Raw genomic sequence first — 23,403 nt, 5'->3', positions numbered from 1 at the left:
ATGCTCTGTCTTTTCCATCTGTCCATCTACCTTGTTACATTCCTTTATACTAAATCAGTCGGCTAGGAAGCCAATTATTTCTGAGTTCTGTGAGCCAATCTAGCAAATGAATCAAACCCAAGATATGAGTCTTTAAAATGCCTAAGATATAGTCAGGTTGTCCAAAGACCTAATGATAAATTAGACCACGGGTCTCAAACTCAATTTACCTGGGGGCCGCAGGAGGCAAAGTCGGGGTGAAGCAGGGCCACGTAAGGGATTTTGCTTACCAAATCTTCGCATTAAAAAATTTGCATTAGTAAGAAAAAAATCGCATTAAACATTTGCATACCCCAAACGGAACTGCTCGGAGTATGCGAATGTTTAATGCAATTTTTTTCTTACTAATGCGATTTTTATTGCGATTTTTTGGTAAGCGAAAAATTGCGAATACTGCGATATTTGAAGGCCGGCTGTGGGCCACAGAATGTTGAACGGAGGGCTGTAAACGGCCCGCAAGTTTGAGACCCCTGAATTAGACAGTGGCATTTTAGTGTGCAGGGATCTCTCTTAGCACTGAGTCCTTGACCTGTGGGAACCAATTCTGTGTCCAGGTTGGGGGTGGGATGCTGTGGAACTAGAAAAGGATTGTTTGAAACTGGTGATGTTCCTATGGAACTTTCTTTTTCTCAGATCACAGAAAGTACTTTTCTTCCTCCTGTTGGCTTTTTGATTGTGCTGGAAGCCTTAGTGTCTGGAAGGGCTTTAGTGATGAAGTTAAAATACCATTATCCTGGCTCTGACACTTCCTAGAAAAGGATCTTTGAAAAAAATCACTTAACATTTCCATTTCCAAAGGAGCTGAAAATGATTTCTGTTTCATCCATCTATTTTGAGGATTATAGTGAAGTCATAGGTGTTAAGTACGTAGAAGGCCCTCAGTATCTGCTCAGTAGGTAGTTACCATTATCATTATCAATAATATTTATATTATTTTTCAATCAAGAGCTTGGCATAGAATAATTCTTAATTAGCAGTAGCCATTATTACCACATCTACAGACAATGGCACTTTGTTAACTAGATAGCAGGGTGATAAGGAGGAGGAAGACGCTTATCAGTGACTGTCTGACTAGTTTGGTGTTGGTTAAAAGTGGGGGAAAGTCCCTCCTTTATGATATTTTCTTCCTACACATTCACATAAAGTTGTCTAAAAAAGATAAATTTTTTTTAAAAAACGAGAATCATTTCTTATACATGGAACAATTGTTTTAACTTGAACTTTTCATAGATCTTCAGATTCTGAGGCATTATTAAATCCCTCCCAAGATCTCTTTCTCCTGAGAGACTAGCCCCATTTCATTTTTTTCTCCAGAAAGTCTTTGGCAGTTAAGGAATATGTCTAATTTACATAAAATTTGACCACCCTGTTTTGCTCACTTTGTAAAGAGCACAGCCCCCATCTATCATTTCCTCGTGTACCTCCTGACTTAATTCACAAGGTAAGAGGCCTTTAACATACTGTGGAGCAAAATGACTTTTAAATAGTTTTCCTGAGATTTGGGGTAGGTGCGTTTGTGTGTGAGCATAGACTTGTGAGTGTGTGTGACGGAGACAGAGGGAGAGAGAGGTTTGAAAGAGAATTCGAGAAAAATGTTAATTCTGTGTATTTCTGGATGATGGGAATTTTATTTTCTACTTCATTAGATGTCTTTATTTTTGTTCTGCCTCAATAACCTACATAGGACACTTATTTTTATACACTGAGAGATTAATTTAAAAATTAAAAATTCCATTAACTGTACTTACAGGATGATTTAAGATGGAATTGAAGTACGGGGATAAACTTAGAAAAATGAGGAGGGGTGGGGGTACATAAAAGCTGTCAGTGGGAAAAGAAACTCATGGAATGGAACTTGCCTCGTTCTAACATTTAATAGATGGGAATGCATAAGCTTGAGGAGATGCTGGCATTGTGTACCAGGTATCTAGTACATGATATTTGTACTTTGGATAAGTATTTTGCTCATCCAGAGGTGTTTAAGAAGCTAATCCATACCTGAAGGTCATCTGGAAGACTTGGCCTTGGTTCACATGCTGAGTCCGGTTGTTGTAACCATGCAGCATCTCTCCAAAGAGGGTATCATTGAATTTAGAGTCAGATTTGAGGCACTTGGGGCCATCGCAGACATCTGACAGCATCAGGCAGGATTTCCCATCAGGAGCCAGCTTGTATTCCTCCACACATCTGCAGGTTAAAACAGAGCACAGAGAATTAGCTCTGTAGGCGGGACACCCCCATGGGTGGTGACCTAAAACCCAGGCCTCTGAGGCCCTCAAAACAGGTCAGAATTTAAAAACAGAGACTGCTCTGCTGGCTGGAATATAACTAGGGCACAGGTGTCTGGAGAGAAGCCCATTAATCCTGTAAATTGATAAATTCCAGGTAAGTCATTTGTGACATTTTAGAGAAGTCAGAGGGGAAGCAGAGTGTACATCTATACACCAGGAAAATTTAAAAACTGTTTTTCCATGAACACACAGACTTTCAAAAAACATGACAGACCAATTCACAAGGAATTATCAGTTAGCTTCTCAAGCTGGGATCTATTCCAGTGGGTCTGACGACCAAGGTCAAAGACTATAGCAAGAGTGAGGTTTTTATTGCCCTAGTTTCTCTGAGGTGATTCTTCCAGGACCATGGACAGCACATAGAGAACAGTCACAACAAATTCAGCTTCATTAGCAATGGTTATAGTGCCTGCTAGTCTCTTATTACCCACCCTTCACAGCAGAAAGGATCTTGACGTAACTGAGAACAGGACTTTCCCTCTATGAATTGACTTGACATCAGGATGGAGACTGGGATGAATATTTGCATGGCAAGATGTTGTAGGAAGGGAACTTCAGATTCATATGGGGAAAAGAGGAAACAAGTCACTGTCTCCAAAAAGTCAACTTGGAAACTAGAAGAAACTTTCATTTTTAGGGATAAATTTTATTTTTTAAAAATAATATAGTTATTTAAGCACCATGATTACAAGCAACCTTGTAGTTGGATTTCAGTTATAAAAAAGAACACACCTGGGCCCGGAGATATAGCACAGTGGTGTTTGCCTTGCAAGCAGCAGATTCAGGACCAAAGGTGATTGGTTCGAATCCCGGTGTGCCATATGGTCCCCCGTGCCTGCCAGGAGCTATTTCTGAGCAGACAGCCAGGAGTAACCCCTGAGCACTGCCAGGTGTGGCCCAAAAACCAAAAAAAAAAAAAAAAAAAAAAACACTCCTGGGGGCCAGAGCAGTGGAGCAAGCAGTAAGTCATTTGCCTTGCACGCAGCTAACCTAGGATGGACCGCGGTTTGATCCACCAGCATCCCTTATGGTCCCCAGAGCCAGGAGCAATTTCTATTTTCTTTTTTTAAATAATTTTTATTGTGGGCCAGAGAGATAGCATGGAGGTAGGTCATTTGCCCTGCATGCAGAAGGACATTGGTTTGAATCCCGGCATCCCATGTGGTCCCCCATGCCTGCCAGGGGCGATTTCTGAGCATAGAGTCAGGAGTAACCTCTGAGTGCTGCTAGGTGTGACCCAAAAACCATATATATATAATTTTTATTGTGTCCAAAAGTGAATAACAAATCTTTCACAGTAATATTTAAGGTACACAGTGACAATGAATCAGGGCCATTCCCACCACCAGGGTAGTCTTCCTCCACCCCTTTTCCCAGCATATGTTCCATATCTCCCTCCTTTGCCCCCAGAGTGCTAGTGTAGCTGTTCCCTTCTATGTATAGCTTGTTGTAGATAGGGTATTGATTCTGTTGTTGTTGACTTTGAGTTTGGTGTTTAAGTCTGATCATTTTTTATTTCCACTCAATGTTTATATGGCTGTTTGGTCCTGGTACCATTCATTTTTATTTTCCCCCTCAATTCATGAGGCAGAACAAGATGATTCAAGTTGTGTGGTTCAGGTGAAAGAAGACAACAACAACAACAATAACAACAGTAAAACAACAACAATAAAGAAAACAGTAACTATCAAAAAAGAAAAAAGAAAAAGCACTCAGCAGCAAAAATAATCACCAAATATTTAACACAAGAGTAAAAAAGAAAGAAGAAAAAAGAAAGGAGAAAAAGAAAAAAAACAAAGGAGGAGTGTTGCTGTGGCAAAGTTTTCAGCTTCCTTTTTTTTTTTTTTTTTGCATAGGCACAGTAAGTATTGGGGAAAATAAGAAAGGGAATTCCCTTGGCCTAAGAGATTCAGGGTTTCTCTTCCCTTGAAGCATACTGCCATGGGAAGACCTACGAGCTCCCTACATGCTCATTATCACACTCCAAGATCTTTTTATGGTGCCAGGAAACTTTCCACTCAGTTGTAGATGATAAAATCAGGCCTCTGTAGCTAGAGATCTTGGTATTTGCACAGGTTATAGGACAAAGTCTAGGATAGAGTCTTTCTTTATGGTTCTAGAAGTTCTGTTTCATTATTGTTGTAATCAGTCTTCTGTAATAATTGGTCTTGTTTTTGCTCACATCTTAGGCCAAAGCCTAGGATAGAGTCTTCATTATGGTTTCAGAAGTTCTGTTCAGTCTCAGTTGCCAAAGTCGGACCTCTGGAATTAGAAATCTTGATTTTTGGGGCTGAAGAGATATCATGGAAGTAGGGCATTTGCCTCGCATGCAGAAGGACGGTGGTTTGAATCCCGGCATTCATATGGTCCCCTGGACCTGCCAGGAGCGATTTCTAAGCATAGAGCCAGAAGTAACCTCTAAGTGCTGCTGGCTGTGACACAACACCCCCCCCCCCTCCAAAATCTTAATTTTTGTACAAATACTAGGCTAAAGCCCAGGGTAAGGTCTTTCTTTTTGGTCCCAGGATATGTTCTGCCCAGTCGTGGTTGTCAAAGTCAGTCTTCTGTAGTTAGTGCTCTTGGTTTTTGCACAGATCAAAGGACAACATGTTTTCTGATTTCATCTTACTGTTAGGTGATGAGATAGGACAACCTGCTCTTAGATCAAGTTGTTGTTGTTTTCTCGTTGTCAGGATGTCATATCAAAACTGTCGCAAATTGGTGCCAGAGAGATGATAGAAATTTGCCAGAGAGAGTTTGGTTCCTGGTATTGTTGCAGGGATCTATATCAGTTCTACATCTGAAGTCTGGGGTTTGGGGTTGGATGATCACTGTCCAATCTCATGGAGTCTAAGTTGGGTCCACATGACACATGTTCAGGGTGGGAGACACCTCCAGGAGCGATTTCTGAGCACATAGTCAGGAGTAACCCCTAAGCATTACTGGGTGTGGCCCCCCCCAAAAAAAACAAAAAATAAAAGAACACTCCCTTTCACCAGTGCAACATTCCCACAAACAATGCCCCCCATCTCCTTCCTTCTCTACCTCCTGCCTGTGTTAGAGACAGGCATTCTATTTTTCTCACTCACTACCATTGTCATGATTAGTTGTTGATGGAGTTATTTCTCTAACTGTACTCACCACTCTGTGATAAGCTTCATGTGTGGGCTGGTTCTTCCAGCCCTCATCTTTATTGTCCTGGGTATTATTACTATACTGTCTTTTATTTTCCTTAAATCCCAGAGATGACTGAGACTATTTGTGCCTATCTCTTTCCCTCTGACTTATTTCATTCAGCATAATAGAGAGTCTAGAAGAAATATTTGCATTTTTATCTGTTTAGGATTCTGTAATAGGCTATGAGGACAGGGTAACACATATTCCTTTGAATATAGGCTACACAATTAAAGAGAGCTGTATAAAAGTCACCTTTGGTCCTGGTGGTCTATGTGACCTAAGAAAATCATTTAGCCTCTTCTGCTTTAGCTTCCTCATCTGTAAATTGAGGTAGATAGACCCCTATCCTACTTTAAATCACAAGGTTATTCTGAAATAGCCACAAAGCACTGGATGAAAAAACAAGTTGGGAATTATAATTTCTGAGTGGGTTAGATTAGAATCTTAACCAAATTATTATAGTGTGGGTGTACTTGTGGTGTTAGTGTTTCTTTACTGAGCATTTCCAATTTCCAGTCCACATGAAATCATCATTTACATTTCATACAGAAGCAAAAGAAGGAATGAAAAAAAAATAAGGCCTGCAACACTGTGACTAAGTGGCAAAATTGGCATTTCTATTCTGGTTTGTTGATCAACAAAGGCTTCATTTTTGTAGTCTTCTCCAATCCAGTTGTTTCTGTTTACATGCTAGAGACATAGATGCCAGTTAGGCTGTGCTTGCTAGAGGCAGCAGAAAACAGGCAGGCTGTTATTTGTCTTTACTCCATGACGTGGAGCCAAGATATGCCAAATCTAACTGCAAAGAGACTTGGGAAGTCCCTTTTGGGTAAAGGGAAAAATCTCTGCAAGATGGTACAAGAAGAAAATGTAGTGAAGTAGCAGGAACTAGACATAGCAATAACTAGACATAGAACCCAGTGGAGTGCAGGAAGCAAAGAGGGTTGAACTGGAATGAAGAGAAGAATAAAAGCCAGAATGTCTCATATACAAAACCAATGGTCACTCTGACCTTGCTTTCCTCTAATCCAGGGGCCCTCAAACTTTTTTGTTCTTTGGGTTTTAGACCACACCCAGTGGCACTCAGGGGTTATCCTGGCTCTGCCCTCAGAAATAACTCCTGGCAGGCTCAGGGTACCACATGGTATGCCAGGAATTGAACCCAGATCTGCCCTGTGTTGGCCACGTGGAAGGCAAATGCACTACTGCTGTGTTATTACTCCAGCTCTGGGCTCTGTCCTCAAACTTTTTAAACAGGGGACCAGCAGTTCACTGTCCCTCAGATCGTTGGCAGGTTGGACTATAGTTTTAAAAAAAACTATGAACAAATTCTTATGCACATTACAGACATCTTATTTTAAAGTAAAAAAATACAGGAACAAGTAAAATAGTTTAAATGAAAAACAAGTAAAATTCAATCAGCAAACTTGGCAATATTTCAATGGGAACTATGGGCCTGCTTTTGGTGGGTGTTATTGGAGGACTCCTGCCCACTGAGAGGAGGAGTCTAGAGACAGAGAAAAGGAGGGGAATAGGAGAGTGCAGTGCACATCCCACACATCGGCAATGTGGGACAAGTCAGCTGCTGAGCAGGATGGGGAGCAGAGGCAAAAACACCTGTTGGGCTGGACAAATGTCCTTGGTGGGGCGTATGTCGGGCCATAGTTTGAGAACCCCTATTTTAATCCCCATTGGGCTGTTTGATGCACTATCTTTCCCTTTTGTAAACATATCTGTCCAAAGTATAGTGAAAGGTTCCAGGAAGGAGGCAGGCATGTAGTGTCTTGGTCAGACTGTCCTCCATTTTGTATATATAAAATACTATGTACCTCTATTTTAATAAATTTCAGTATAGATTAAGTATATATGTTTTTTGTTTTGTTTTTTTGTTTTTTGTTTTTGGGCCACACCCTGTGATGCTCAGGGGTTACTTCTGGCTATGCGCTCAGAAGTTGCTCCTGGCTTCTTGGGGGACCATATGGGACACCGGGGGATCGAACCGTGGTCTGTCCTAGGCTAGCGCAGGCAAGGCAGGCACCTTACCTCCAGCGCCACCGCCCGGCCCCGATTAAGTATATATGAATGTGTAGGGTACGTGGTAAATGCTTGAGAAAGTCAACTTCCATCGATTTATCTCTGGAGTTTCAAAAATTTGGGGGGAAAAAGGTTTATTGTGAATAGTGTACATTTTCACATCCAACTTTCCTCTCTTTTTAAAAAAAATATATTTAATAAATTATTTAATTAAATGACCACGAGATGCCAACACACATCCCTTCACCAGTACACACTTCTAACCATCAATATCCCCTCCCATCCTTCTCCTCATCGTCTGCCTCTACAACATTTTTCTCCCTTCTCTCCATTTCTTTCTTTTTGCTTCCTTTTAAGTAATATGGTTGTGCTTATGCACTATTGTTACTGGGGTTATCCTGCACATCAGTTTACTTTCTTTCAGCAATCATTCAGGTTTTGTCCAGATTGATCATTTTCATCTATTGTTGTCATCCAACTCTCTCTTACACACAAATACGCACACACACACACACACAACACGCACAACTGTGAATAAACATTGCTTGAGTATAAGTTGCTCAAAATTTTTCAATACAATCAAAGTGTAAAGAATAAAAAGTGTATGTATGTATATATATATTTACATATACATATATATACATATATATATATATATATATATATATATATATATATATATATATATATATATATATATTTTGGTTTGGGGGCCAGACCCAGTGGCACTCAGGGTTTACTCCTGGCTTTGTGCTCAGAAATCACTCCTGAAAGGCTTGTGGAACCATAGGGGATGCCAGGGACCGAACCCAGGTCCATCCTGGGTCGGCAAATGTGCTACCACTGTGCTATTGCTCCTGCCCCCAAAATTTTTCATTTGCCACTCCACACGTATTCCTACTTTCTATTCCAGTTGTGATCAGTGTTAAGTATTATGTATTATTCTATAGTTTATCCAATGATATGCATACAACTACATATTACATGACAATTACCATGTTTTATAGCAAATGCACAAACAATAGACATTTTGTGTGAGAGGTGATTTTTATATAATTTTATATAATTCAATTTCTTGGAGATCTTTTCAACTCCGTATTCATGTGATGTGGTATCTATCTGATGTATAGTTGGCATTGCACAGTTTTATAAATGTACCAGAATGCTTTTAGCTAACCTTTATTGATGGGCATTTTGGTTGTTTATAGCTGTTTGCTATTACAAACGGTGCCATAATGAAGCTCTTTACACATAAATCTCTATACACATGTATGTGTTTCTACATAGTGAATTCAAAGAAGAAGAATTACTAGGTCGACGTTTTATGAATTTTACAATGTTGATGGAACACTAATGGCTGTCTACAGATATACCAGTTTACAATACCAGCACTGATAAATGAGAGGGCTCTTTATCTTACATCTTTCATATACAATACAGGCAATCTGAGAAGGGGAGAAAAACTATGTTTTAGATTTGTATTTTCCTGCATACTAGTGGGTTCACAAATGTTTTGTGTCAGGGCCGGTGAGGTGGCGCTAGAGGTAAGGTGTCTGCCTTGCGAGCACTAGCCAAGGAACGGACCACAGTTCGATCCCCTGGCGTCCCATATGGTCCCCTTAAGCCAGGGGCAATTTCTGAGCGCTTAGTCAGGAGTATCCCCTGAGCACCAAATGGGTGTGGCCTCAAAAACAAAAACAAACAAACAAAAAAAACCAAAATAAATGTTTTGTGTCATGGTCCTTTATATTTCTTCTTAAACTGTCCGTCTTTGTGTTCTGACCATTTTTTTATATTTTTCTTTAGTGGTTTATGCATAATTCTTATATTTTCTGAAATATTCACCATCCACATAATGAAAATATTTTCTTTTCTTTTTTTTTTTTTTTTTTTTTTGGTTTTTGGGCCACACCCAGGGTTACTCCTGGCTGTCTGCTCAGAAATAGCTCCTGGAAGGCACGGGGGACCATATGGGACACCAGGATTACGAACCAACCACCTTAGGTCCTGGATCAGCTGCTTGCAAGGCAAACACCACTGTGCTATCTCTCCGGGCCCATGAAAATATTTTCTAACTCTACTTGTTTTTGTTTTTGTTTTTATTTTGGGGTCATACCTGGTAGTGCTCATGTGTTACTCCTGTCTGTTTCTCTCAGAAATCACTACCGGGAGGCTCCAGGAACCATATGAGATGCTAGGGAAAGAACGCAGGTCAGCTACATACTAGGAAAATGCCCTACCTGCTGTGCTATCACTATGGTTCCTCTACTTGTATTTTTAATCATGCCAATTTTTAGAGGGTGGAGGTTTTGGGGCCATACCTAGCTGTGCTCTGAGATTACTCCTGGACTTGTTATGGAAAACTTTTTAATCTTTAGACTTGGATGGTGTTGAAAGGTTTGAACCATTTATATTCAAGCAATGTTTATTCACAGGTGTACATGTTGTGCATGTGTGTGCAAAAGAGATTTGTATGACAACAAAAGATGAAAATGATTGCTCTGGGCAAAACCTGGTGCCAGGGATAGAAGTTGGGTTAGCCGCACATAATGCAAGGACCTTAACTGTGCCCTATCTTCCTGGTTCCTATCCTGCTTTTGACATCTTATAGTTTTCTCTTCAGACATCATATAGCTTCTTCATCCTGGTTTGTATTGCATCTTAATTTTTTGAGAGCCTTTAGAAAGCACACGATACATAATAGGCCATCTTTCCCATGTTATTCTGGCTTTATTTTTTTCATCTTTGGTTAATTAACCTGACTGGCATTTATTTTTGTCCCTGGTGGGAGTGGTTATTTTAAGTCTTTTTTTTTTTTTTAGTGAGTAGCCAATTAAAGGAAGTCTATCTTTTCACTAACACATTCAAAGTGCCATTTGTTATATGCAGGATCTCTATGTGTAACATACATACATGATTGGAGTTTTTCTATCTGATTATCTCCATGTTCCTGAAATCATTCCACACTCCTTTAATAATTATAAGTCTTTATAACTATAGCTTTATATATAGTTTAAATATGGTAAATTAAAATATTTCCCAGTCATATATTAATTTCCTATCTCAAAGTTTCTCTATAGTTCTTACTCATTTTTCCCCCGCCGAATGAATTTTATGAATTTAATAGGCTTGTTAAATTACTTGCAAAGTCCCAGTGGCTTTTAGGAAGTATTGCACTGATAATACTTATTAAGTTGTAGGCTACATAAGATGGGAGAATGGGAAGGTTATCATTATTATCTATATTTTGTTGGGGCACACCCATTGGTGTTCAGGGGTTACTCCTATTCTGTACTGAGTAATTGCTCCTGATGGTGCACAGAGGACTATATAGAATATTGGGGATCAGGGCCTGGAGAGATAGCACAGCGGTGTTTGCCTTGCAAGCAGCCGATCCAGGACCAAAGGTGGTTGGTTCGAATCCCGGTGTCCCATATGGTCCCCCGTGCCTGCCAGGAGCTAATTCTGAGCAGACAGCCAGGAGTAACCCCTGAGCAACGCTGGGTGTGACCCAAAAACCAAAAAAAAAAAAAAAAAAAAAAGAATATTGGGGATCAAACCTAGGTCAACCGTGTGCAAGGCAAGTGCCCTACTTGTGGTAATATTCCTTCACCTGCCATTATTTTTCATCTAAGATATAAGTATGGAGAGTCAACTCTATGTGAATGTCTATGCTCTTTTTCTTGGTCCTATCCCTGGACACACTGTATAGCTACATACTCAAGCTTTCTGCAGTTGGATTGAAGGAATCATGTGATAATATTCTAGATAATATGATATAGTGGTGAAATGTAAATCACTACTGGACACATTCTTTGAAGCATCCTCTCTTCCCTTACTATGCTATGTAATCTTGGAGACGACAAGCATACTGAATGGTGGAAAAAAACCCTGCTTCAATCACAATGGCATTTGCTTGAACAACACATAAACCTTTGAATAAAGAAGGGCTCATCTTTTATCAAAACACAATACCTTTGTTATAGGAAGATGAAATCCTGTAATTTGTAACAACATGGATGGAATTAGAGGCATTATACTTAGTGAAATGATCTGGTGGAGAAAGACAACTCCCATGTGATTTCATTCATCCCATGCAGTAGGTGAATAAACAAAAAAATAAAACAAATCAAAAGGGAAAAGGGTGGATTCATTGCTTAAGATGAGTATATTTATAGGCAATGGATGGAAGTAAAATTTTGGTGATCATGATTATATGGAATAGACAGGTGCTGATTTCTTGGGCGAAATAACTAAAACCTACATAATTTTAGAAGTGAATGTTATTTCATTTAAAGAAAAAAGAAAAAATGTGTTAATACTTTGGTTTTAGAATGCTTCTCAGGTATTTCAGGATAGTTTATCATAGATCCTGGATGCTGCATCTGGCATCTCTAGATGTGGCAGTCTTTTCATCCAAAAACAGAATTTGCTTCTCCATTTATCAAATGTTAAATTGTTTTTATTTGGGGAGGGTCACACCCGGTGGTGCTCAGGGTTAACTGCTGACTGATCAGAAACTGCTCTGGGCAGGCTCAGGGATACCGAAGATCGAATCTGGGTCTGTCCTGGGATGGCTGGCTGTGTGCAAGGCAAATGCCCTAGTGCTATACCGTCACTTTTGATCTTTTAGGCTTCTGTCCATTAAAACCTTGCAAAGCCTTTTTGGGGGTGATGTTAATCATCTGTGTTTGTGGGAGCCACTATATTCTAGAGGTTACACACTGCAGCCTGAATCCAGATCTGTAAAGTTCCAAATCTTAATCCAACCATTCATTGCCTTTGTGAAGTTGGTATAATGCTTAAACTTTCTATATTTTCTTGGCTGGGTTATAAAGTAATTTCTACATCACAAAGTAAGGATTAAATGTTTTCTAACTGAAATCAAGTGTACTCACACAAGTAATAGAAGGATCATTTTTATTACCAGCCTTTTCCAATTGGGAAATAAGATACATTTTTAAACTTTTCTTTTAAAAACCCTTTTTAACTTTCTTTGTTTCTAGTTAGATTTTGCTGATCTTTTTATTTTTCTTTTGTCTTTTGGGTCAGACCAGTGGTGCTAAGAGAATACTCCTCATTTTGTTTTCAGGGGTCATTCCTGCCAGTGCTCAGGCAGGAATGGGATGCTAGGAATTAAAACAAGGTTGGCCATATACAAGGCAAATGTCCACCACTGTGTTATTTTACTGGCCCAAATTGCTGATCTTGGGAAGCTATTACTGATTCTAGTAAGTTAACTTTTTACCTACCATATAAGAAATTCATCAGGGGGGACAAAGAGGTGGCACAGTGGTAGGGCATTTGCCTTGCATGTGGCCAACTCGGGCCAAACCCGGTTTTAATCCCTGGCATCCCATATGGTCCCCAGAGCTTTCCAGGAGCAAATTCTGAGTGTAGAGCCAGGAGTAACCCCTGAGCACTTCTGAGTGTGGCCCCAAAACCAAACTAAATAAATAAAACAAAATAAAAACTCATCAGAACTAATATGCCTACCATATTTTTTCAGATGAGTCTATAGTTGGTATTAGAATTATGCTAGCACTTTATGTCATTTTTTCATTTGCAGATATTTAGTACATAATGTCTTCTGCTAACTCAGATTTTCTACCACATCTTGGTACAACCTGGTAATTTATATTTTGTAAGGACACATTTTATCAAGACTTTCAAATTTATTGGTATAATGCCATCCACAGTATTCTCATTAAATTTAGTTTATCTTCTGTGCCTCTCTGGTTATGTCCCAGTTCATTCTTAATGTGTTTATTTGTGTTCAAGTTCCTTCCTTGAAACAGGCTTTTATATTTTATTGATGAAGCTCCCTTCTATTCCTGTATTTCATTTATTTCAGCTTTTATTTGTATTAATTCCTTCCTGCTGCTTTCTTTGACTTTATTTTAAATTTTTTTTCTGGCGCTTTGTGTGGAATGTTTCACTTATTTTTCATCTCTCTTGCTTATTAATAAATGCTGTGAAGCTTTCAACTCTGTTTTGTTCCTTCCCAAGAGTTTGATATGTAGTCTCCTGGCTCCTTCTCATTTCTAAAGAGGTGGTTAATTTGAGTTTGGTATTTTCCCCCAAGTATTATTTTGAAAGCGGTTGGGTTTTTTTTGTTTGTTTGTTTTATTTTCGTGATAATCCACAGCTCGATAAATTCATTTGCTAAACAGACTATGGATACTATCTAATGTCATTCATTTCATTTTAGGCTGGGAATATAGCTTGCATGATTTCTCCTTTGGTGAATTTATTGAGATCGCATGCAGCCTTCCTTAAGGGAGACACACAATGTCAGGTTCAGTTTCAGAATCTAACTAAACTTATATTCTAATAGCAGTTGTATCACCTATTACATTTATGATTCTGTTCAAGTTTGTTAACTTGTTAGGCCTTAGAGTCATAATCTACTAATTAGGAACTATAGTATTTCTTATCAGGGCTACTATGAAAATTCGAGGCAGCGTCTGCAACAGTTATTGTGATGATGATGATGAATGTGGTTATGACTATCCTATTATTATCTATGATTGTTCTTTATCTGTTAATGCATTTGTATTTACCAAGGAATGCAACATTTTTATTAGTGGTTCCAGAGCTTAGTTGCTGGCATTTCTTTAGATTCATATTTCATTTATGTCTTGATTTTTTTTTTTTTTTTTTTTTTTGCTGTGCCAGGAATCAAATTTAGGTTCTAAATTATATCCCTGGCCCCCTGGGTCCAGGTTCCTTAATGTCAACCAGGTTTCTTTTCTTTGACTTTTCAAAGCACTCAGTTATAATTGGAAACTTGGTAAATGATGTTTACTAGAAATAAATCATACCTATATATTATACATGCTAAAAGAGTTTATCCATATATACAGCTTTACTTTAAATATAAGTAGTACACACACTGGTATGTTAATGTATGCATATGTGTATGAAAATGTATATGCAAACTCACATATGTTTATATGCAAACTCAGTCCAGTGAAGGTTTTGTTTTGTTTTGTTTGTTTTTTGTTTTTGGGTCACACTCGGCAGTGCACAGGAGTTCCTCCTGGCTCTATGCTCAGAAATTGCTTCTGGCAGGCTCAGAGGACAATACGGGATGCCAGGATTCCAACCATTGACCTTCTGCATGCAAAGGCAAAAGCCCTACCTTCATGCTATCTCTCCGGCCCCGAAGATTTTTTTATTCTATCTGATTTGCTTCATATTATATCATGTAGTTTGTAGACTGATGCTATTTACAAAGATGATGGCAACCTAATCTCCAGAAACTGCGAAGTTTTTTTCCCGTGTTGGTAAAAGGTATTTTGTCAATGGGATTTAGCTAAAAATTTTGAGAAACTCAAATCATTCAAGATTATCTAGAGGATCTTATCAGGATAAATAAAGAAGTAGAAGAGAGGAGGTAGATAGACAGGCTCACCAACATACAATTTCTCTAAATTTAAACTCCTATTACTGCCTGGATTTTAGATATTTTGGCATCTTCAGCTATAAAATAATTTATCTGCAAGATTTTTTTGTTTTTGTTTTTGCCTTGTGGGCCAGACCTGATGACACTCAGGGGTTACTCCTGGTTATGTGCTCAGAAATCGCTTCTGGCTTGGTGGACCATATGGGATGCTGGGGGATCGAACTGTGGTCTGTCCTAGGCTAGCGCCAGCAAGGCAGACCGTCTTACCACTCTGCGCCACTGGTCCAGTCCCGCCGTGTTTTTATTTTTGTAGGAGGAAATACCTGACAGTGCACAGAGCTACTTAATTTTTTTAACCTTTATTTATTTACGTATTTATCTATTTGTTTATTAAGGTTTGGGGGCCATATCCAGTGATGCTCAGGGGTTATTCCTGGCTCTGTGCTTGGAAATCACTCCTGATAGGCTTGGGGGACCATATGGGATGCTGGAAATTGAACCCAGATCAGTCCCGGGTCAGCCACATGCAAAGCAAATGCCGTACCACTGTGCTATTGCTCCTGCCCCATCAGGCCTACTCTTGTATTGAGGAATTATTCCTGGTGGGATTTGAGAGGCATATGGGATGCTGGGGATTGAACCTGGGTAAGCCACCTGCAAGACAAGTACCTGACTCACCCTACTTTCTCTCCACCTCCAATCAGTATAGATTTTTAAGGCATAGGTTAGGTGACAATTCTTTTACAGAAACACCAAGCAAGTAATATATAACTCTCCCAGGGAACGACTGTTCCCATTTTCACATCAGGTTTAGGACTAGAGTTGTTGCTCAGAAACAGATTGAGATTCTGGGTTCAAACCCTGGTATTCCCCCACTCCAAAAAAAAACAAAAACAAAAAACAAAAAACAAAAACAAAAAAAACAATAATAAATATTCCAAAACAAAAATCTGAGGCTTAGAGAAAATGAAAAACATGCCTGTGGAGATTCAGATTTAGGGAATGTTCATGTGAGTGTTAGAATATGCTTGTGAATGTGTGATTTGAGCCATATTACAACTATCAGTTCCTGGTGATTTTCTCTTGCCTGGAGGTAGTTTGTGGCTCTGAAGAAAAGTAAGCAAGAGAGAGAGAGAGAGAGAGAGAGAGAGAGAGAGAGAGAGAAAGCCTACTATGTATTTAGCAGAGACCCTGAGGAAGGGGAAAGAGACATGGGGACTTATAAAAGCAAATGAACTTCTAAGTTTTGAAATGTGAGCATCTCTCTCCCTCAAGCCACCTCAGGGCACAGAATGATTTATGCAAAGGTCTGTTTAGTTGTTGATTTCTTTTCTTTTTTTTTTTTTTGGAAATGTATTTTTGTACCACACGACATAATTATACAGTTCCTCAGAACATTCTGTCGTCTGGGAGATTTTCTTACAGAAAATTTAGAGTGTAGGCTCACAGGAAATCAGCCAAGATCTGCATGAAACTATATTTATACATATGCCAAAATGAAAAAAGTAACATAAAGTAAGTACAAAAATATAAACTGGGCATTTTAGCTGAAGGCAACGACTATGCTACTCTTAAGACACCCACCATGTTGGAGCAAATTCTAGAACGATAGATAAGAGTTGGGCATCGCCCTGAAAACCTTGCCTGTGTTTAGCCAAGAGCATATTTTATTTAATTGTATAGAGCAACATCATAAGCTGGAAGCTTTTATCCCAACATTGCTACTGAAGACTGTGAGGTTTGGTATTTGAAATTCCCAGCCAAGGTCACACTGCTTCTTTGGAAAATCAAGAACCTTGATTTGTTGCTTTTCACTCCAAACCAAGTTCTTAATGTACCTCCATATAAAACACTTCTTCCAATCAGCCTGCTTTTCTTTTTCTTCTTATGAATTTCTAAACCTTACACCTTAATACTTGGGGGCTATTTCCACAATGCTCAGGGAACTGTGCATATGGTACCCAAGATCAAATTTAGGGCTCCAGCATAAAAAGTACGTACTTTCTCAGAGCCACCTCCCTGGCCCTCAATCTGCTTCCTTCTCAAAAGAAGAGTCTAGAATCTATTGAGAAGTGGCATTTATATAAATTCTCAAAGCAAGGTATGTCTTTATCTAGTCATATAGTTACTCAGTTATTCATTATTTAATAGCTTATAGAATTAATACAATTATGTTTTGACACACACAGACAGTAAACAACTTTTTTTAATTGTGAAGGGAATTAAATACTAAACATAAAATTTGAGATAAACAAGTTAGAAGATTTTAGAAACTAAGTATCATACAGGTCTTTATGGCTTTTAGGGATGATTCTAAGCATATTAATAGCAAGACGAAAGAAGTGCTTTATCAGCTTGCCTCACTCTTCTATCAGAAATGTCAACTGGGGACATCAAGACTTTTGCCTCTTGTGGCTAAAATCCTCAGCCACAGCTCTAATAAAAAGGGGCCAAAGCAATAGTACAGAGAGTAGGGAGTTTACATTGCATGAGGCCGATACCCTATGTGGTCCCCAGAACTCACTAGTAGTGATCCCTGAGAGCAGAGCCAGCAATGAGCCTGGGTATGGCCCCCAAACAAAATAAAACAAAATAGAACAGAACACAGTCCTACTACCCAACACTCTTGGGCCTTCTTGTAAAGACTCTAAGGATCACTCCAACATTACCAAAATATAAAATGAGTTTTTGATTATATTTTGTTCTTAATGTGATCTCCATTTAAATGAAAACTTTAGAGATTTTTAGAAAGGCCATTTCAAGAGCGTTCTTCCTTGGATGGGGTAATTAAAAAACAAAATTTGAGATTACTTTGTTACAAAGCAAATTTTTGGTAAAAGTAGAGGAGGGAAATTTGGGGTAACATCTGGAGGTGTTTAGCAATGCTTGGCCCAAATGCCCCTAGCAATATTCCTGCAATTGCTCTAGATACCAAGCACTATCAAAACAGGGGCTCTTGGGGTCAAAGTATTGCACATTGGCATCACGTTTGCCTTGCAGCAGCTGACCCAGGATGGACCTCGGTTCAATCCCGGCGTCCCATATGGTCCCCCACGCCAGGAGCGATTTCTGAGCTCATAGCTAGGAGTAACCCCAGAGAGTCAGCAGGTGTGACCGAAAATGTAAACAAACAAACAAACAAAAAAACAGGGACTCTTGCATGTGTTCCAGCCATTTTAGCTAATACCCTGATCCCTAAAGAGAATATGTTTTGGTTTTGTTTTGCTTTGGTTTATGGGGATGGAGCATATCCTGCTATGCTCAGGACTTACTCCTGGCTCTAGGCTCAGGTGTCACTCGTGGCAGAGTTTGAGAACTAAATAGAATGTTGGGGATCAAACCCAGATTAACATATGCAAGGCAGAAACTCCATCCAACGTAGTATTGATCCAAGCCCATCAGAAGTACTTATTTTTAGGAAGAAGGAAGAAAGGAAAGAGGAAAGGAAAGGATGAAGGGGTATGGGAAAGGGGAAAAGAAAGAAAATAGATTATACTGTTATATAAAATTATACATGAATTATATACACTAGTCTCAGACCCTTAGCATTTCTAAGAAATACTACACTTCACCTAACACTAAGAAAGGGGTTGCCTGGAGACTACAGTTGGTCTTATGCCAGGAATCTTCAGGGGTCAGGTCTCTTTGTATTTAGGCCAAGGTTATTCCTTTCCATTCCCCTCATATTTTGGTGGGCCTATGCAAACAACAATTGCTACTCTAACACCATTTTTACTGTGCTCCTTTGACTCTAATTCTTAAAAAAAAAAAACCCACTTAAAATTTGAGGTTAACTTAAGTTAATATGCATGTACATGGCAATGTAAAAAATACTATGCCTCTAATGTTGAAGGAGTTACATAAGTTTTATGGCTTTAGATTGCCTTGTGTGCTGTTAAGAAATATTATAATGTGTTACAATCTGGGGACTTGAGGGACAAAGTAATTGTACATGGGTTCTGTTTTATTTTTCTTAATGTTCTTTGTCTGAAAGTTCAAAGTAAAGATATCAGCAAAGGGACTACTGAGAATTTTGTTTATGGATGATTGTCTGTCCACTGTAACTTTACCTTGTCCTTTTCTTTGCATCTTTGTTCTCATAATTAAAAATAAAAAAAAAAGAAAGAGGGAAGGGAAAATACTGCTAATTAAACCTGGCCAAATAAATGATAATGACATAGATCCTAATTTCAGAGATGTTTAAATGTGTTGAAAAACAGGTACTCTGAAACCAATAAAGTTCATTTTACCACTACAAAATGCTTGCCAGAACCAGAACCATACTTTTTCACATAGCTTTGCCTCCTGAAAGTTCCTTTCTTTTTCCTCTGAGTATTTAGTGGAGCTGAAGGTCCATAGAAGCCAGACTGGAAACACCTATCTGAATGAGTGAGTGGACTTCTTGGCCTTCCATCACATATCTGTAAATATGTTGACCAAACCTTTGCAAATATTTCAAATAGTAGAAAATACATATTTTAGGGACCGGGAAGGTGGCGTTAGAGGTAAGGTGTCTGCCTCGTAAGCACTAGCGTAGGACGGACCGCGGTTCGATCCCCCGGCGTCCCATATGGTCCCCCCAAGCCAGGAGGGATTTCTGAGCGCATAGCCAGGAGTAACCCCTGAGCGTCAAACGGGTGTGGCCCAAAAACCAAAAAAAAAAAATACATATTTTAATATTTGACCAGGAGCTAATACAGCTATTTTGAGTCATCTATGAAAGGTCAAATCCTTATATTTTAATCAAAGGTGAAGGATGGTAAGTGGTGGACAGAGACCCAGATCTAAATGTTGGACTGAATAGCAGAAGACATAGCTGAATGACTGACTTGACCCAAATTTCTCCCCCAAATAGTTTCTGTCAAAATCAAAACCACTGTGTTCATTTTCCAGGTCAGATTTTTCTACCATTGGAGACTGGTTATGAAAATTCCAATATGTTGCAGATATTAAACACATGTGTTTAGCTCAATTTCTGGGCTCACATAAAATTGTCATTAAATAGAGAGGCGAGTATGAGATGTACTTTGTTTTAAAACTTTAAAAGAAAGAAAAAGAATGTGGGGACATTTCCAAACTATTGGAGGGGTGTCTCCTTAAGAAGGATGCCAGAGAAAGCCATTTTCCTTTTATATCCTTCTAACAAATGGGTTGGGTGAGTAAGCGTTGCTTTATTGTGCTCCAAAAATGTGAGCCATTAAAATAAGGGAGAGGATTTGAAATAATTGCCTTCCTATGTCTAGTCATCTAGATTATTTGGTCACCTAGGTTATCAGGCACCACCGCTAGCCCAACCATTGTGACATTGCATATCAATAATTTCCTTTCTGTGAATTGTATTTCTAGTTTTATCCTATCTTCTTGTCTATCATTTCTCCCTCTTCATCAGGGGGCTCCAACTGTGGCAGGGGAATAGGGGCAAAAATATCATCTGACTGTTTCCTACTAAAAGAGATAGAAGATTTAAGCTGCAGGTAGTACCTCCCTTCTAAAAGGGAACTGTTCATAAATCCTCTGTAGAAATCCGAAGGAGTTTCATTCTGGGTTGCATAAAATGAAAGGAAAATAAAACTTCTAGTTAAAATATAAGGTAAGATGTAGGAGCCAGAGGGATAGCATGGAGATAGGGCATTTGCCTTGCATGCAGAAGGATGGTGGTTCGAATTCCAGCATCCCATATGGTTCCCCGAGCCTGCCAGGAGCAATTTCTGAGCATAGAGCCAGGAATAACCCTTGAGTGATGCAGGGTATGACCCAAAAGCCAAATAAATAAATAAATAAATAAAATTAAAATATAAGGTAAAATTTACCACACCCTTTTAAAGTATGCAATGGGTTTTTGGGCCACACCCGGTGGCGCTCAGGGGTTACTCCTGGCTATGCGCTCAAAAGTCGCTCCTGGCTTGGGGGACCACATTGGATGCTGGGGGATCGAACCGCGGTCCGTCCAAGGCTAGCGCAGGCAAGGCAGGCACCTTACCTCTAGCGCCACCACCCGGCCCAGCAATGGGTTTAACTCTGTTGCTCACTCAGATTCTGGTCAAGGTTTTACTTATCTACAATTGCAATACCTAAAAATACCCCCTCAAAAAGACACTTCAGTCTCCATTCTCGCATGTGTGTCTCCCAGTTTACAATAATCTCTAAAGATATTTCCATAACTTTGTCCCCGTCTCAAAGTCACATGATAAGTGGGTAAATACTCTCAAATACCCAGCCAATGAAGAGATGAAATAAAGAACTATTTTAAGGAAGGGGAATGGCAAGCATTAAACAACATTTAAGTCTTTTGATTTCTTTACTCATAATATTTGGCCATGCTTCTTAAATACATGATTCTTGTCCAAAATCTTTTTTTTTTTTTTTGCTGTTCTTCTTGCTGTTTTCTCCTACCATTCTTGTTATGCTACCTCTTGTCTAAAATTCTTAACGTGTATTATTTGAGTCTATGTCTAAAATATATTTTCATCACATTTCAAATTAAACTACATTTAAATGTAGTAAGAACATGCAAATTAGAAGGAAGAAGCTTGCGATATCTCAAAACTCCTATCCAAATTTCATCCGCTAACTGGATGGAAGATTCTCTGAGTCTAAATAATCTGAGAAATATGGAAACTCTAGAACTATTCATGCCTTTGCCTATCTCTTATGGATCGAAAACCTCTCTTAGCAGGTTAGGTCAGAGAACAAAGCAAAGTGAAGCAAAAAAAAAAAAAAAAACACCTCAATCTTCCTTTTTTCAAGCAAGAGAAGCTATTTATTCCACCATATTTTGTTTATTGGTTTTTCCTGTTTACTTTGGTTGCCATGAAACCACAAAGCAATTGTTGTGTTAGAAAATGGTTCCTGTGTTAGAAAATGGCTCCTGAAATTATATTTTGTTTTATTGCTCTCATTTCAAATAGTTCTGATCAGTTACCCTCATATACATTTTTAAAGGTTGGATTTATGTAGATAATATTAAGTTCTGTTGGAAGGAAGGATAATAGTAAGTTCTGTTTATGCACCATAAATAAACACAAAGGAAACAACTTAGTAGCTAGGTAACCTACCCAGGTCTCTTGCCTGTACAACTCATTCTCAATGCTTCAGCTAAGTATCCAGTGAATTTCTAAATCCATCTCAAATTCACCTGCCTGTCTTTACTATATAGGTACCTGTGCTTTATCAAAATCAATCAGAACCAATGAAAGCTCGGCCATTTACTCTCAGAGACCCCATTACCTTTGTTGTCAAGGAATTAGATTCAGTGTCTCTTTTTCACAGCAGCCCATAGGAAATCAGGCAGATTGGGTATCACACATCACAGAAAAATAAAGTCCATTATTTAATAACATAACTTCAGGAGCTGGAATGATAGGGATTAAGTTGCTTGCTTTGTGCACAACTGATACCAGCTCAGTCCCTGGCACTGCATATAGTCCCTTGACACCTGCTAAGAATGATATCTGAGATATTACTTGACCTGAAATAGAAGGCCTTTCTCTTTCTTCATCATCATTGTTTGTGTTCCAAGTTCCTCTAAACAGCCTTTGCCAAATGAACTCTTCCCATATTTTTCTTACTTAACTAACCTCATCAAAAGTGCCCATCTCCACAACCAAGAAGCCCAAACTCCAATCTCTGTGTTGGTTAAATATGCAAGAGTTTGTTTGTTTGTTGTCAAAACAAGTGCCACAGAAGCTTGGGGGGCATGCTGGGCAATAAACACTTGATCAAGAACAACTTGAAATGAAAAAGAACCCAAATATTCAGTGACTTGCCCAAGATCACATGACTAGAAGTGACCAGAGTTCAGGAGAGACATAAAAGGTGTCTTAATATAAGCTAGTGCCATCTATTGTCTTGGTTTTATACTCCATTTTCTGATCTTGGGCAAGTGTCTGAGCCAGTCTCTGCCTCAGGCCTCAGGCAGGGGTCTCAAACTCAATTTACCTGGGGGCCCGCAGGAGGCAAAGTCGGGGTGATCCTTGAGTGCAAAGTCAGTAGTAAGCCTTGAACATTGGGGGATGTGACCCAAACAACTAAAACAAAACAAAAAAAGATTCCTCTAGGGCAGGGCCTCAAAATGTTGTATGGAGGACCCTTTGAGGCCCGCGGGCCTTGAGTTTGAGACCCCTGTTAGGGGATTCATAAAAGTACCTACTTAAACAGTTGTTAGGAGAATTAAGTGGGTTAATGTACTCAGTTTTATCACAGGCAGGAGCAAAGAAAATCTTTCATAAATGTTAGCTGCTATCATTACCTTGGTTGCAAATGGGTTTATTAAATCTGTTCCTGCCCTAAAAATTCCTCGGAAAGGTCGAAACTTTGGCAAGTTGAGTAGTTTCCCTTGAATGAAGGTTTGTTTTCCTTGTTTAATTTGATAGTTTGACACTTCTCTAGACCAACTTCCTCACAAGTACCTGTTAATGGCTTTCATTGTTTTGTTTATAGTTTTTCTAACAAGTG

General features: G+C 39.0%; 1 protein-coding gene across 3 annotated transcripts in view; it reads right to left on the bottom strand.

Annotated features, from left to right (window-relative positions):
* The window catches only part of ASTN2 (astrotactin 2), a 1,116,661-nt gene that overhangs the window by 392,961 nt on the left and 700,297 nt on the right, over positions 1-23,403 (bottom strand). For all 3 annotated transcript variants that reach the window (XM_049774120.1, XM_049774121.1, XM_049774122.1), the window contains one exon: positions 2,038-2,226. In XM_049774120.1, the coding sequence (XP_049630077.1) occupies positions 2,038-2,226 (189 nt within the window). The remainder of the gene's footprint in view (positions 1-2,037; positions 2,227-23,403) is intronic.

This window comes from Suncus etruscus, chromosome 5, assembly GCF_024139225.1.
Source record: "Suncus etruscus isolate mSunEtr1 chromosome 5, mSunEtr1.pri.cur, whole genome shotgun sequence".
NCBI lineage: Eukaryota > Metazoa > Chordata > Mammalia > Eulipotyphla > Soricidae > Suncus > Suncus etruscus.
This window is presented reverse-complemented; position numbering and strand designations above follow the sequence as displayed.